At 39.6% G+C, this 13,409-nt stretch overlaps 1 protein-coding gene across 1 annotated transcript in view; it reads left to right on the top strand.

Moving 5' to 3' along the window:
• Positions 1 to 12,306, top strand: part of SLC5A8 (solute carrier family 5 member 8) — a 73,222-nt gene extending 60,916 nt beyond the window's left edge. The window contains exon 16 of the mRNA XM_063615183.1: positions 12,129 to 12,306. Within this exon, the coding sequence (XP_063471253.1) occupies positions 12,129 to 12,133 (5 nt within the window). The 3' untranslated portion in view covers positions 12,134 to 12,306. The remainder of the gene's footprint in view (positions 1 to 12,128) is intronic.
• Positions 12,307 to 13,409: the final 1,103 nt, after the last annotated feature.

The raw sequence follows: 13,409 nt of genomic DNA, 5'->3' as shown, positions 1-13,409 counted from the left end.
TTTTCTTTCTTTTGAAAAAAATATCAATTTGAAGTTTTAAATTTCTATTTTGTATCTCAAAGCTATAGTTTTGCTTGTGGGGTATAAAATTAAGTGGACAACTAAGATAGAGAACTTAGGTGCCAGAGATGACCATGTTTATATCTAATCACCCAATTTGGAGCCACATCATCAAAGAAGCAGTTGTCAGTTTTCCCCCTAGCGTGAAGTTTCCACTTCTCTGTTCTGCCTGTCAGTCATCTCATTTAAAGCACCTACTTACTTCCTACCTATTCAAGTCTTGGTTAAGCAAAATGCAGATTTTCCATATATAGAAAATTTGGCATAACCTTTCACCTTGAAGGTCAAATCAGGTCTCTATCATTTAAATTCATCAAAGAAAGAATATTTTGAAGTTGTCAATTTTGTTACTCATTCCTATTTTGCAATCACGTATTGTTATTCCCTTTTTCATTTAAAAAGCCTTCTTTTATCCCTTACCCTTGTTTAGGCTGCACCACCAAAGGGCATTGGATATCAATGGATGGGATTCACTCCTGGAGCTCCAGACCCACTCACACGTGTGCATCAAGGATACAGGATTCTCTCCATTTCCACTCTCCTCAACTTTCCAAAGCCAGACCTTTATTCTCTTCTGTATTAGGATCTGGTCTGTCACTGGGCTTTTCTCATTCTATTCTAGAGCTTCTTAAACTTCAGTGTTCATCAGAAGCACCTGGAGGGGCTGGTTAAAACACAGATTGCTGGGCTTCACCCCAGAGTGTCTGATTTAACAGCTCTTAGGTGGGTCCTGAGAATTTGCCTTTCTCAAAATTTTCCTGAGGATGATGGTGCTTCTGGTCTGGGAGTCACACTTTGAAAACTACTGTTCCAGCCCACAGTTGTCTCTTTGGAAACCGAATCTGATGATTCACTCCTCTGCTTGAAGATCTGTATGACTACAGAATAAAAGCCCTGTCCCTTAGCCTGATGGGCTTCTCAGAAGTATTTATTGGTACCCTCCTTCACATATTACATAGGCTTGTCACATTGAGCTTCCCGTATGTGCTAAATATACCACCCATTTTCTTGCCTTCTTGTTATTTTACATGCTATCCTCTTTGTCCAGGCTACCCATCCTCTGTCTACTTCTCAAATCTTTGTTTGAAAAACACCCGCTCAGTTGTTAGAACCCAGCTTACCTATCACTTCTCTAACTCTTGACACATTCCCTGGGTGATCGTGATCTTATACTTACCTCTGGCTCTAGTCATTTTGTTGTACTGTACATGTATGAATGTACACAGCTCTTAGGTGGTACATAGTCTCTATTTCTGATGTTTCCATCTGGGTGGATGAACTGTCCATTAGAGTAACTTTCTGGATCTCTCTCTGCCCCCTTTCCTGCTTACTCTCCCTATGTAAACAGGAAGTCACTTTTGTGATCAGTAATTCTGAGAGAGGAAAAAAATCCATGTAAAAGTGGAACCTTCCAGTTCAAACCTCTGTTGTTCCAAGGGGCAACTGTAATCTCTCTTTTCTTTGTGAATGCATTTAAAATTTACTCTTTATTGTACTTTTTCTCTAGTTTTGCCACGATGAGTCTAGGCATGAATTTGTTTTTATTTCCTCCTTGGGACTTTTGTTTCTTCAATCTAGAGTCATTTTGGTATTATGTCTGAATATTTCCCCTTTCCCATATTTTTTCTATTCTGTACCTCTTTAATTCCTGTTAGATGTATGTTGTACATTTTAAATCCTCTCCTTCCTATCTCCTAATTTGGTTCATCTTTTCCATCTTTTTGTATTTATGTGATGCATCCTGGATAATTTTCTCAGATATTTTTTCATTCCCCCTCCCAGCTGTTTCTAATCTGCAATTAATTTGTCCATACAGTTCTCCATTTCAGTGACTTAACTTTTTTTCATTTCTAGAGTGGAATATGCTTCTTTTTCAAAATTTGCTATTCTTTAATTCATAATATTGGATTTTTTCATTATTATTTTCAATCATTATTTTATCACTTCAATAATTTTAACCATATTTAAGACCCCTTAATTTTGTTATATTATCTGAAATTACTGGGGTGCTAGTTCTTATGTTTGTTCATTTGCATACTCTCTGTCTTGGTGGTTCCTTTTCTTATATAGTTGATCTTTTTTATCTGGGAGTTTATCTTCGGAAGAGGCTACATTTTTTCTAGTGACAGTTCCTTGGGCTGTGGTTAGCGAAAGAGTCCCTACGTAGTTTGAAATTAGATTTTGCTGTGCCCTAGTTGTTTCAATGGCCTTCAAACGATTTTACATTATCATCTCAGGTTAGGGCTTTCCTCTTAGGTTCATAATATAAATTTGCATCCTAGACCCATGGTACAAAACTTAAGCACAGGGCTTAAGTTTTGATGCCTCAAGTAACTTTTGCTTGTTTTCCGTCTAAAGAGTTGGCTAGAAGCAAACTTTCTTAATAATTAAGTCTTTTGGTATACTTTTAAAAATCCCCTTTTAACTGATCAGGCAGTTCTTTAAGATATCAGGCTTTTGGTGATACCTGGAATCAAGTTCTAGCTTCTTTACATTCTGTAGGCAGAAACTTTATTTTTCCTCCCATGAAAACATAAGAACTCAGCAGATCTACACCTGCACTTATTCTTCAACATCTCCTGGCTTCATTTCTTTGCTTTGATTTCCTTTTCCATTCTGGGATTGGAGCTTTTCTTTTATTCTTATAAATTTTACTATGCATTAAAATGTTTATTTTGTGACATTTTACCCAGAATTTCAATGGTTTTGTAGCAGCCAGGAAAGTCTAGCGCTCTGTTATGATTCTTTTAACTTGTTCAATCCTGGGTTGTGGAGGTATGAGGAGATATCCATCACACATGGCAATTTCAAAGCAACATGCAAAATACAATAATATAAGCGGAACACATGAAAGCTGAAGGACAGTGAGAGATTTTTGTTTTTGCATAATAGCTTTACTGAGACATAATTAACATGCCATACAACTCACTCATTGGTTTTTGTATTTACAGAGTTGTACAATTATCACCACAATCTTAGAAAATTTTCATTACCCCCAAAAGAAACCCCATATCCATTTGTATTCAGTCTCCGTTTTGTCCCATCCACCCCCTTTAGCCCTAGGCAACCACTAATCTACTTTCTGTCTCTGTAGATTTGTCTATTCTGAACACTTCATATACATAAAATTACATTCTATGTGGTCTTCTGTGATTGGCTCCTTTCATGTAGCATAATGTTTTCAAGGTTCATCCATGTAGCATGTATCAGTGTTTCATTGATTTTTTATGGCCTAATAATAAAATCATGCACCACATAATGACCTTTTGGTCAATGACAGACCTCACACTTGACAGTGGTCCCATAAGATTATAATGGAGTTGAAAAATTCCTATTGCCTAGTGACATCACACCCGTTGTAATATCATAAAGTCATAAAGCAACTCATTACCTTCTCTGTGTTTAGGTACGTACATATTTACCATTGTGTTATAGTTGCCTACAGTATTCAGTATAGTAACATGCTATACACGATTTGTATCCTAGGGACAACAGGCTATATATAGCATATAGCGTAAGTGTGTAGTAGGCTATACCATCTAAGTTTGTGTAAGTACACTCTATGATGTTCACACAATGATAAAATTACTCAATATTAAATTCTTACAATGTATCCCAATTGTTAAGTGACATATGATTGTATTCCATTGTATGGCTATCCTATATTTTATTTATGCATGAATCAGTTGATGAACATTTGTGTTGTTTCCACTTTTGGTTATTAAGAAACATGTTGCTCTAAACATTTGTTTACAAGTTTCTATGCAAGCATGTGTTTTCAGTTCTTTGGGAGATATATTTAGCAGTGGAATGGCTGGGTCATATGGTAATTCTATGCTTAACCATTTTGGGAACTGCCAGACTATTTTCCAAAGCAGCTGCACTATTTTACATTCCTATCAGCAGTGTAAGAGGGTTCCAATTTCTCCATATCCTGGACAACACTTATTATCTGTATATTTTATTATGGCCATTCTAATGCATGTGAAGTGGTATCTCATTGTGACTTTGATTTGCATTTCCCTGATGGCTAATGATATTGACCATCTTTTCATGTTTATTGGCCATTTGTATATCTTCTTTGGAGACATGTCTAATCAAATCCTTTGCCCATTTTTAAATTGGCTTATTTGTTTTTGTTAATTATTGAGTTGTAAGAGTTCTCAGAAGTCTGATGTTTAAGACTTGCAATTAATATATTTAAGATATAATCCCCTTAGATACATAATTTGCAAGCATTTTTTTCCCATTCTTTGGATTGGAGAGGTTCTTTTTTTTTAAATTGAAGTTCTCTGAGTTACAGAGAAAAGTCACAGAAGTAAAATATAATGGGACTTTTGAAGTAGAGAAATATAAAGCCTCCTATTCACCCATTTAAGTCGCAGTAGAAACATGACATTTTAGTAAATAAGACATACAAAATACAGTGCAATTTATAACAGGACCAGCTGTAGAAGTGGACAGAGAAAAAAACGCAACAGATGAGAGAGGTGGAAAGTTAAGAGGAGAGATAAATGCATAGCTCTGCCTTTTTGCTCAAACCAGCGATGGCATCATTATGTAACACTGGGTGGAAGCCAGGATACCCAGGAAGAGCAAGACTGAAAATAAATGGCAGGAGAGATTCAAGGAATGCCTTGTTTTATATGCCTTTGAAGAGGCAAGGGTCTGGCCGAATGAGGTGGGAAGGGAGTCTACAAGGGAAGTGATCAACCAGAGAAGAGTGTGAGAGGGTTCAGAGGAAAGTATAGTGGTGGGATATTCGGAGCATTAGCCAGTGATCCAAAGTCTAGCCTCTTATGTTGACAACAATAAAACAGCTTTGATGGTAGGAGCTAGATTTCCCAACCCTAAAGTGGAAATGGATTTCCTGTGCTGGGAAAGTTGGAGGGACCAGGTGAGCACCAATGTATTATTAAGTCTCTGAGGCCTATATCCTCACTGGTTCTTTGTGTCCTAACACCATGCTGAGCTCTGGGATGGTGGCAGCAAACCACCAACGGTTTGTGGAATTTAAAAGCTGACAAAATCTGTTCCCCATCTTTTGGATAGAGCTTACAGTCACAAGACCCCAGGAAAGACACAGCTGAGTGGTGTTTCTAAGCAGGCATAGGGCCTTGGAAAGCTAGAGAGACTTTATCATGTTTGGTGAGCATTAGAAGAAGAAATTGCTGCCTGAGGTATCCGGGGGGAATAGGTCTTTAAACAGCCCCACAATTTTCCACCACCCATGGTAGTGGAAAAACAGTATAGTGACTTTCAAGCTCCCAAGGGCAGCATGGAGATAGGGAAGGAAATCTGCACTGCAGTAAAGCTCAATCAGGCTGAGACCTGCTTAGGAAATCAAGAATCTATGGCTGCAGAATAGAACATGAATATTATAAGCTGAGGCCATTTTAAAAAGGCAGATAGGGAGTGGTGACGAGAGGAAGAGATACTATTCTTTTATTCTCTTTTTATATGAAATAGTCAATCAATACTGTACCTAATGATTGATTTCAACCTTAATGCTCTTCCTAATTGTTCCCCTTCAAGTTAAACATCTGTATTCACTGCTGTATTCTTAGCATCCAGAACAGAGCTGGCTGGCTCAATAAATATTTAATGAATGAACGAATCCATAGGATTCCCACATCTTAGAGTTTTTGTCCACTTTTTTTAAAAAAATTAATGTTGCAGGCTTGATTCCCTGGGAAGCGGACTCTAATATGGAGGGTAGTGTGCTTAGCATTTATTTAGGATCAATATCTATGGAAGAAAGAAGAGGGAAGCAGGTTTGGGTAGAGGTGGAGGTTGAGCTACAATGCAGGCTCAAGCAGAGTCTCCCCACAGAGAGCTCTGAAGTGAGGGAGCCCTTCACAGTTGTCCTAATATTGCCAGGCTTTCGTATTCGTGCATCAATTAGTCATTAACATGGGCTGCCACAGGAAGGGGCAGGTCTCGGATCAGGTGACCCTCTGCAATGAAACAGTCTTGAGGAGCCTGACAGCTGGAGGGAGTCTATCAACAGCACTCCCAAAAGCTTGGGCAAGATATCTTTCATTGAAGAGAGACCTTGGCAGCATACCGTGGTGTCCACCCCATGAAGTAACCATATCTTAGAAAACTTCAGTCCTTTGTCTTACACCTTGGATCCAAACTTAGTTTTGTCTGACTCCAGAGCCCATAATCAGAATAGAGTTTCTCTATTGTACATGTTGATGTAAACTCCGTCCTAAACTGGCGAGGGTGCTGGTTGGACTTGGGAAGAGTTATTCTCAGTGTTCTGGGTTAATGCAAAATGCAGGCCAAGATGAAGGACCTTTGTGTGGCACTGACCCAATCCATCAAGATGAGTTCATGTCCTTTGTAGGGACACGGATGAAGCTGGAAACCATCATTCTGAGCAAACTATCGCAAGGACAAAAAACCAAACACTGCATGTTCTCACTCATAGTTGGGAATTGAACAATAAGAACACTTGGACACAGGAAGGGGAACATCTCACACCGGGGCCTGTTGTGGGGTTGGGGAAGCGGGGAGGGATAGCATTTGGAGATATACCTAATGTTAAATGACGAGTTACTGGGTGCAGCACACCAACATGGCACATGTATACATATGTAACTAACCTGCATGTTGTGCACATGTACCCTAAAACTTAAAGTATAATAAAACAAAAAAGAAAAAAAAGAAACACCCTATGCTCCACTCAGCTAGGAGGCCTGCACAGCAGTGATCTGTATTGAATGATATGATTAACTGATAACTGCTATTGTAACTAAGATTACAGTTTGAAATTGCTGCCTACCTGCCTTTCTACCAGGGTGGTAGTTCACTAAAATATTATACAATCAGATAAAATGAATTAAACTCAGCTGGAATTGTAGAGTATATTAAAGTGATTCAAATTATGGCCGTAAGATATTGATTAGATCAGTAGTTTGCAGAATGTGGCCCCCACCCAATAGAATCAGCCTCATCTAGGTACTTTATCAAAATTGAAATTTCCTGGTCCACCATATACCTACTGAATCAAAAATGGTGGTGGTGGTAGGGCCCAGGTGATTCTAATGTATGGTAGAGTTTGAGAAATACTAGACTACATGAAAATTAGTAGGAAAAAATAAAAATTGGTTTATAATTAGCAAATAAATGTTAAATAAATGATTCTTTTAAAAGTGATTTGTAGAACGACTACTCAAGTCAAGAAATAGTACATTGCCAGCACCTTGGATGCCTGTTTATCCCTTCTCACTCACACCCCAAAGCAAACACTTTGTTTTATTTTATGCTTTTAATATCTAGGAATACATCCCTGAGTACAAGTTTTTGAAGTTTGTGTCAATAAAATAGTAATAAATATTAAAAAATGATTGGGCCACGCGCAGTGGCTCACACCTGTAATCCCAGCACTTTGGGAGGCAGAGGCGGGCATATCACCTGAGGTCAGGACTTCAAGACCAGCCTGGCCAACATGATGAAACCCTCTCTCTACTTAAAATACAGAAAAACTAGCCAGGCTTGGTGGCAGGTGCCTGTACTCCCAGCTACTCAGGAGGCTGAGGCAAAAGAATTGCTTGAACCTGGGAGGTGGAGGTTGCAGTGAGCCGAGATCAATCACGCCACTGCACTCCAGCCTGGCCAACGAGAGCAAAACTCCATCACACACACACACACACACACACGATTGGACTATTTCCTTTACTTTGTTCACAGAACTTGTTTTCCATAACGGACCTCAGGCTATCCAAATGATCACAACTTCCTAATTAGTAAGGTCTGAATGAATGAAGGTTCAAGATTGCCTCCTTGGGGGCTAATGTGTATGCAAGCTGCGACCCACTGGTAACAGCTTTACTATTTACTCTTCCCTGCCAGGGGATTAGTGGAATCTAAATTGAACAGTTAAGTATTTAAAACCACTCATGTGGTTTTAACCACTAAAAGGGTTGTTAAGCAAGTCTTCTTTAATTTTTTTTTTGTTGAATATATTATAAAATTGGTGTCTAAATGCTGACAGTCAATGGGCAACTTGGGAAATTACTCAATGTCTGTTTTGGGAAAACAGTAACTGGCACTTACATATCACATGTGACCTGAGTAGCTTTAACTCCTTCTCTAGAGTAGAGGATTATATGAAGTTGAGGTCCTACCCTTAATTCTTTCACATTGAAATATATAGTTACAGGAAAGTGAGTTTAAATTGATTGCATGTTACCGTCTCCCTTTTAGAGTCATTTATTTTAAGAAGCACTGAAAGGCTGGGCGCGGTGGCTCACGCCTGTAATCCCAGCACTTTGGGAAGCCAAGATGGGCGAATCAGGAGGTCAGGAGATCGAGACCATCCTGGCTAACACAGTGAACCCTCGTCTCTACTAAAAATACAAAAAATTAGCCGGGCGTGGTGGCAGGCACCTGTAGTCCCAGCTACTCGGGAGGCTGAGGCAGGAGAATGGCGTGAACCTGGGAGGGGGAGCTTGCAGTGAGCCAAGATCGTGCCACTGCACTCCAACCTGGGCGACAGAGTGAGACTCCATCTCAAAAAAAAAAAAAAAGAAAAAGAAAAGCACTGAAAACTTGCGTAAAGGCATCACACTCTGTTGGGCAATGGGGAAGGGGAAGGTGGGTTTCTTGCCCTCTGTCACTGATATGGGTTGGTTGTGTCCCCACCCAAATCTCACCTTGAATTGTGATAATCCCCACCTGTCAAGGGCGGGGCCAGGTGGAGATAACTGAATCATGGGGGCGGTTTCTCCCATATTGTTCTCATGGTAGTGAATAAGTCTCACGAAATCTAATGGTTTTATAAAGGGCAGTTCCCTTGCACAAGCTCTCTTGGCTGTCATCATGTAAGATGTGACTTTGCTCCTCATTTGCCTTCTGCCATGATCTTGAAGACTCCCCAGCCATGTGGACCTGTGAGTCAATTAAACCTCTTTCCTTTATAAATTACCCAGTCTCGGGTATGTCTTTATTAGCAGCATGAGAACAGACTAATACAGTCACTTACAAGCTATCTGGAGCTATAAGATGGATACGCATGTCCTAGGTGAGGAATACTGCACAGGGGAAAGAGTCTGAGTGAGTAGGGCAGATTGTGCAATGTGAGGCTTTAGGGGAGCCCAGGGGACAAGACTTGGGAGAAACATTTGTAGAAAGGTTGGAGTTTTACAGTGATGCCACTGAATTATCAATGGAAGGATACGATTTCCTTTGTATAAGAAATCTGGAAAGTATATGGCATTTATAGACAGGTTTCCACTTAAAAAAATCAGGCAACATATTATTTTGCCAGTTTAAAAGTTAACCCTGCTTGCTTTTTGTTTTGTTTTGTCTTGTTTTGTTTTGAGACAGAGCCTCGCTCTGTCGCCCATGCAGGAGTACAGTGGCGCGATCTCAGCTCACTGCAACCTCCAGCTCCTGGGTTCAAGTGATTCTCCTGCCTCAGCCTCCCAAGTAGCTGGGATTACAAGTGCCTGCCACCACACATGGCTAATTTTTGTATTTTTAGTAGAGGCAGGGTTTCACCATGTTGGCCAGGCCGGTCTTGAACTCCTGACCTCAAATCACCCACCTTGGCCTCCCAAAGTGCTAGGATTACAGGCATGAGCCACCACACCCAGCCTCGTTGCTAACTATTTGGATAACTGTTTGGAATCACTACATTCCTGAGTGATTCAGAAAACAGAGATTTTTTAAAAAAACTTAAAAAAATTTTTTTTATCATAATAGTTTTTTTGGGTACAGGTGGTTTTTGGTTACATGGATAAGTTCGTTAATGGTGATTTCTGAGATTCTGGTGCACCTTTTACCCAGATAGTGTACACTGTGCCCAATATGCAGACTTTTATCACTCACCCTCCTTCCACCATTTCCCCTGGGGTCCGCAAAGTCCATTATATTATTCTTATACCTTTGCATCCTCATATCTTAGCTCCACTTATAAGTGAGAACATATGATATTTGGTTTTCCATTCCTGAGTTACTTCACTTACAATAATGGCCTCCAGCTCAACCAAATTGCTGCAAAAGACGTTATTTTGTTCCTGTTTATGGCTAACTAGTATTCCATGGTACATATACTACATTTTCTTTTTTTCTTTTTTTTTTTAAGCAGAAAGAAATTTTATTTATTTTTTCTTTCTTTTAAACATAAAATATTACCTGTTTCCCCCACTTTAAAGAAGTCCATTTAGCTTTCCTTTTGGAAATATTCCATTGCTCTCTCTAAGTCAAACTCCAATCCACATTCATTAGTTAGCCTGGTGTATTAGGCCATTCTAGCATTGCTATAAAGGAATACTTGAGACTGAGTAATTTATAAAGAAAAGAGTTTTAATTGGCTCATGGTTTTGCAGGCTATACAGGAAGCATAGCAGCATCTGCTTCTGGGGTGACCTCAGGAAGCTTCCAATCATGGCAGAAGGCAAATAAGGAGCAGGCATGTCACATGGAGAATGTAGGAGCAAGGCAGGGGGTTGGGGCGGGAGGGAGGAATGTGTGGTGGCTCACACCTGTAGTCTCAGCACTTTGGGAGGCTGAGGCAGGAAGTTTGTTTGAGCCAAGGAGTTCAAGACCAGCCTGGGCAACATGGCAAAATCCTGTCTCTACAAAAAATACAAAAATTAGCCAGGCATGGTGGTGTGCACCTGTAGTCCCAGTTACTCGGGAGGATGAGGTGGGAGGATTGCTTGAGCCCAGGAGGTGGAGGCTGCAGTGAGCTATGACCGCACCACTGCGCTCCAGCCTGAGGGACAGAGCAAGACCCTATCTCAAAAAAAAAAAAAAAGTAAAAAAGAGAGACAGGGGAGGTGCCACATACTTTTTTTCAATGAAGTTATCACGAGAACTCAATCACTATCACTAGAACAGCACCAGGGGTATGATACTAAACCATCCATGAGAAATCCACCCCCATGATCCAATCACCTCCCACCAGGCCCCACTTCCAACACTGGGGGTTATATTTCAACATGAGATTTGGGCAGAGACACACATCCAAACTATATCTATCAGCTGGATTCTTTTCTTGAATCTCACATTAATTAATGGAAAGAAGTTTCGTGATACTTTGCAATTATTGGATTGCTTTTTGTTAGAATAGTGTCTGATGTGATGAGATCAGTTCTCAGTTTACTTGGAAATGAATAACTACAGGCACGTTTGCACATATTCTTGCTACTAAAATATTCAATATTTTCAAAATATTTTCACTATTATTCTCAATAAGAGTTCCTGATGGAAACATTTTCTCTCATAATTAAGGCTACAGCAAGACATGCCTAAAATAAGGAATTTCAAAAGTGTGCTTCTTTGCCCTAGTTCTGAATGCAGGTGTGGGTGCTTAATGACTGATATAAACTCGAGCAGTGCTACGTAATTGGAAATGCACTAAACATGTTAGCAATGGTGAAAAGGAGAGTTGTTTGGAGGTCAAAAGCAGAAAGAAAGGCCAGTAGTCTGGGAGTCAGGGCATCTGGCCAAAGTCCTGTTCTTCTACAAATCATCCTTATGAATTTTAGAAAGTTGCTTCACCTCTCTGTGCCTGAAGGTATGTCTACTTTTATGTTCTACTCCCCACTGGCCCTTGGATGAAACGGCGTGTCTAGGTAGGAGGAGGTAGCAGAGCCAGTTCTTATTTACAGCAGCCAGTTCTTTTTTAAAGCAGAGATTTCAGAGTAGTTTATAAGGCTCTAGCTAGGTTTGGGGTTTTGTTTCTGCCACTCAGGATAACAGTGTACATATTGAGAACTTCTACATGAACAAATTCCCAGTGTACAACTTGTTCCTATCATAGTGTCCTTCTGTGCTATGTATTTCTAACTTCATTCGATAACTATTTATTGAATGTGTTCTATGCATCAAACACTGTAAAAGGTCATAATGGAAGTAAATGGAAGCAGTCTAAAACTTAGTATAGAGAAGCATGGTGGTGCCACAATATGTGTATGCTTAGCTAACAGGAGAAAGAGCTCTCTGGGTCCCTCATTCTGTGCTAAAATGCAGAAAACCCTATCCCACACAGTGCTAATTTTGTGCAGCTTAATATCATTATTGATAATATTACCTTTTTCTTTTCAGCTCAGTGTAAACAAGGCACCTACTCCTACAGTGGACTTGAGACTTGTGAATCGTGTCCACTGGACACTTATCAGCCAAAATTTGGTTCCCGGAGCTGCCTCTCATGTCCAGAAAACACCTCAACTGTGAAAAGAGGAGCCGTGAACATTTCTGCATGTGGAGGTTATCAAAGCCTTAGGCATTGATATTTCTTTAAACCTACTAGGTTCTATGCATGAATGAGTGGCATATTTTCAGCAAAAACATACATCTACTGTATGTACAGAATGGAACTGTCTCTTCATAAAGAGGTTTTTCTGTTTGTTTAGTTTCTTTTCTCAGCCAGTTAACACAGGTGTAAATACCTGCTGTGTAAACACCGGGCTGGGTTAGGAACACAAAAGAAGTACAAGACTTGGTCCCAAGCCTCAAACAGTAATAAACATGTGGCTTCATGATATGGTAGAAATATATCTAAACTAGGAACTTCATTCCCTCCTTTATAAAGTGAAGTTCTGTCTAGTGTTTCTTGAAACTCTAAAAATATTTTATTCTGTGGATTATGACATTTCATTCCTTACGAGTTGGAAGTTTTCATGAGTGGTTATTCAGTCAGGCAGCACGTTAGAATCATCTTCACATTTACATGAGTATTTTAAAAATACTGAAACCTGATCTTCTCTCCCAGAGATTCTTATTTAACTTGTCTGAGTAGAGGCTGGGAATTGGTTTTCTTTTTTTTTTTTTTAAGTTTCCCCAGGTGATTATTTGAAGTGATTAGGAAAATCTGAGAGCCACTAATTTTGGTTCTCAAATGCCAGCATGGAGAGCTTTTTAAGACAGATTGTGAGGCCCTACCTCCAGGGTCTTTGATTTGGTAGGTCTGGGGAGGGGTCTGAGAATTCGTATTTCTGTTAACAACTGGTTTCAAGTAATGCTGATTCTACTGGTCCAGGGACCACACATTAAGAACCACTGGTTTAAACAGAAAAAAAAAAAAAAAAAAAGATTAGAGTTCCAATTTTTAAGTATTTCTGACTAACATCCCTACTGAGGGATGTTTTCCAGCAAAATACTCATGAACATGTAAACAGAAACAAAAGATGAAAACTTAGAATGACAATGAAATTAGGACTGACAGTCACGGTCAGCCTACTTCCAGAAATTCCAAAAAATTGCAGCTTCTGTAATTTGCAAAGTCAATAGAACTGTACTAAAAAGCTTGTTGGCCTACCTCTGCTACTCACTGGGAACCAAACAAACATTCCTTGATGAAAGATTTTTTTTTAATTGTGTATCCTACCTCT

The sequence above is a fragment of the Symphalangus syndactylus genome, chromosome 13 (genome assembly GCF_028878055.3).
Source record: "Symphalangus syndactylus isolate Jambi chromosome 13, NHGRI_mSymSyn1-v2.1_pri, whole genome shotgun sequence".
Classification (NCBI taxonomy): domain Eukaryota; kingdom Metazoa; phylum Chordata; class Mammalia; order Primates; family Hylobatidae; genus Symphalangus; species Symphalangus syndactylus.
The sequence above is the reverse complement of the archived record's forward strand: the minus strand, read 5'-3'. Positions and strand labels throughout refer to the sequence as shown.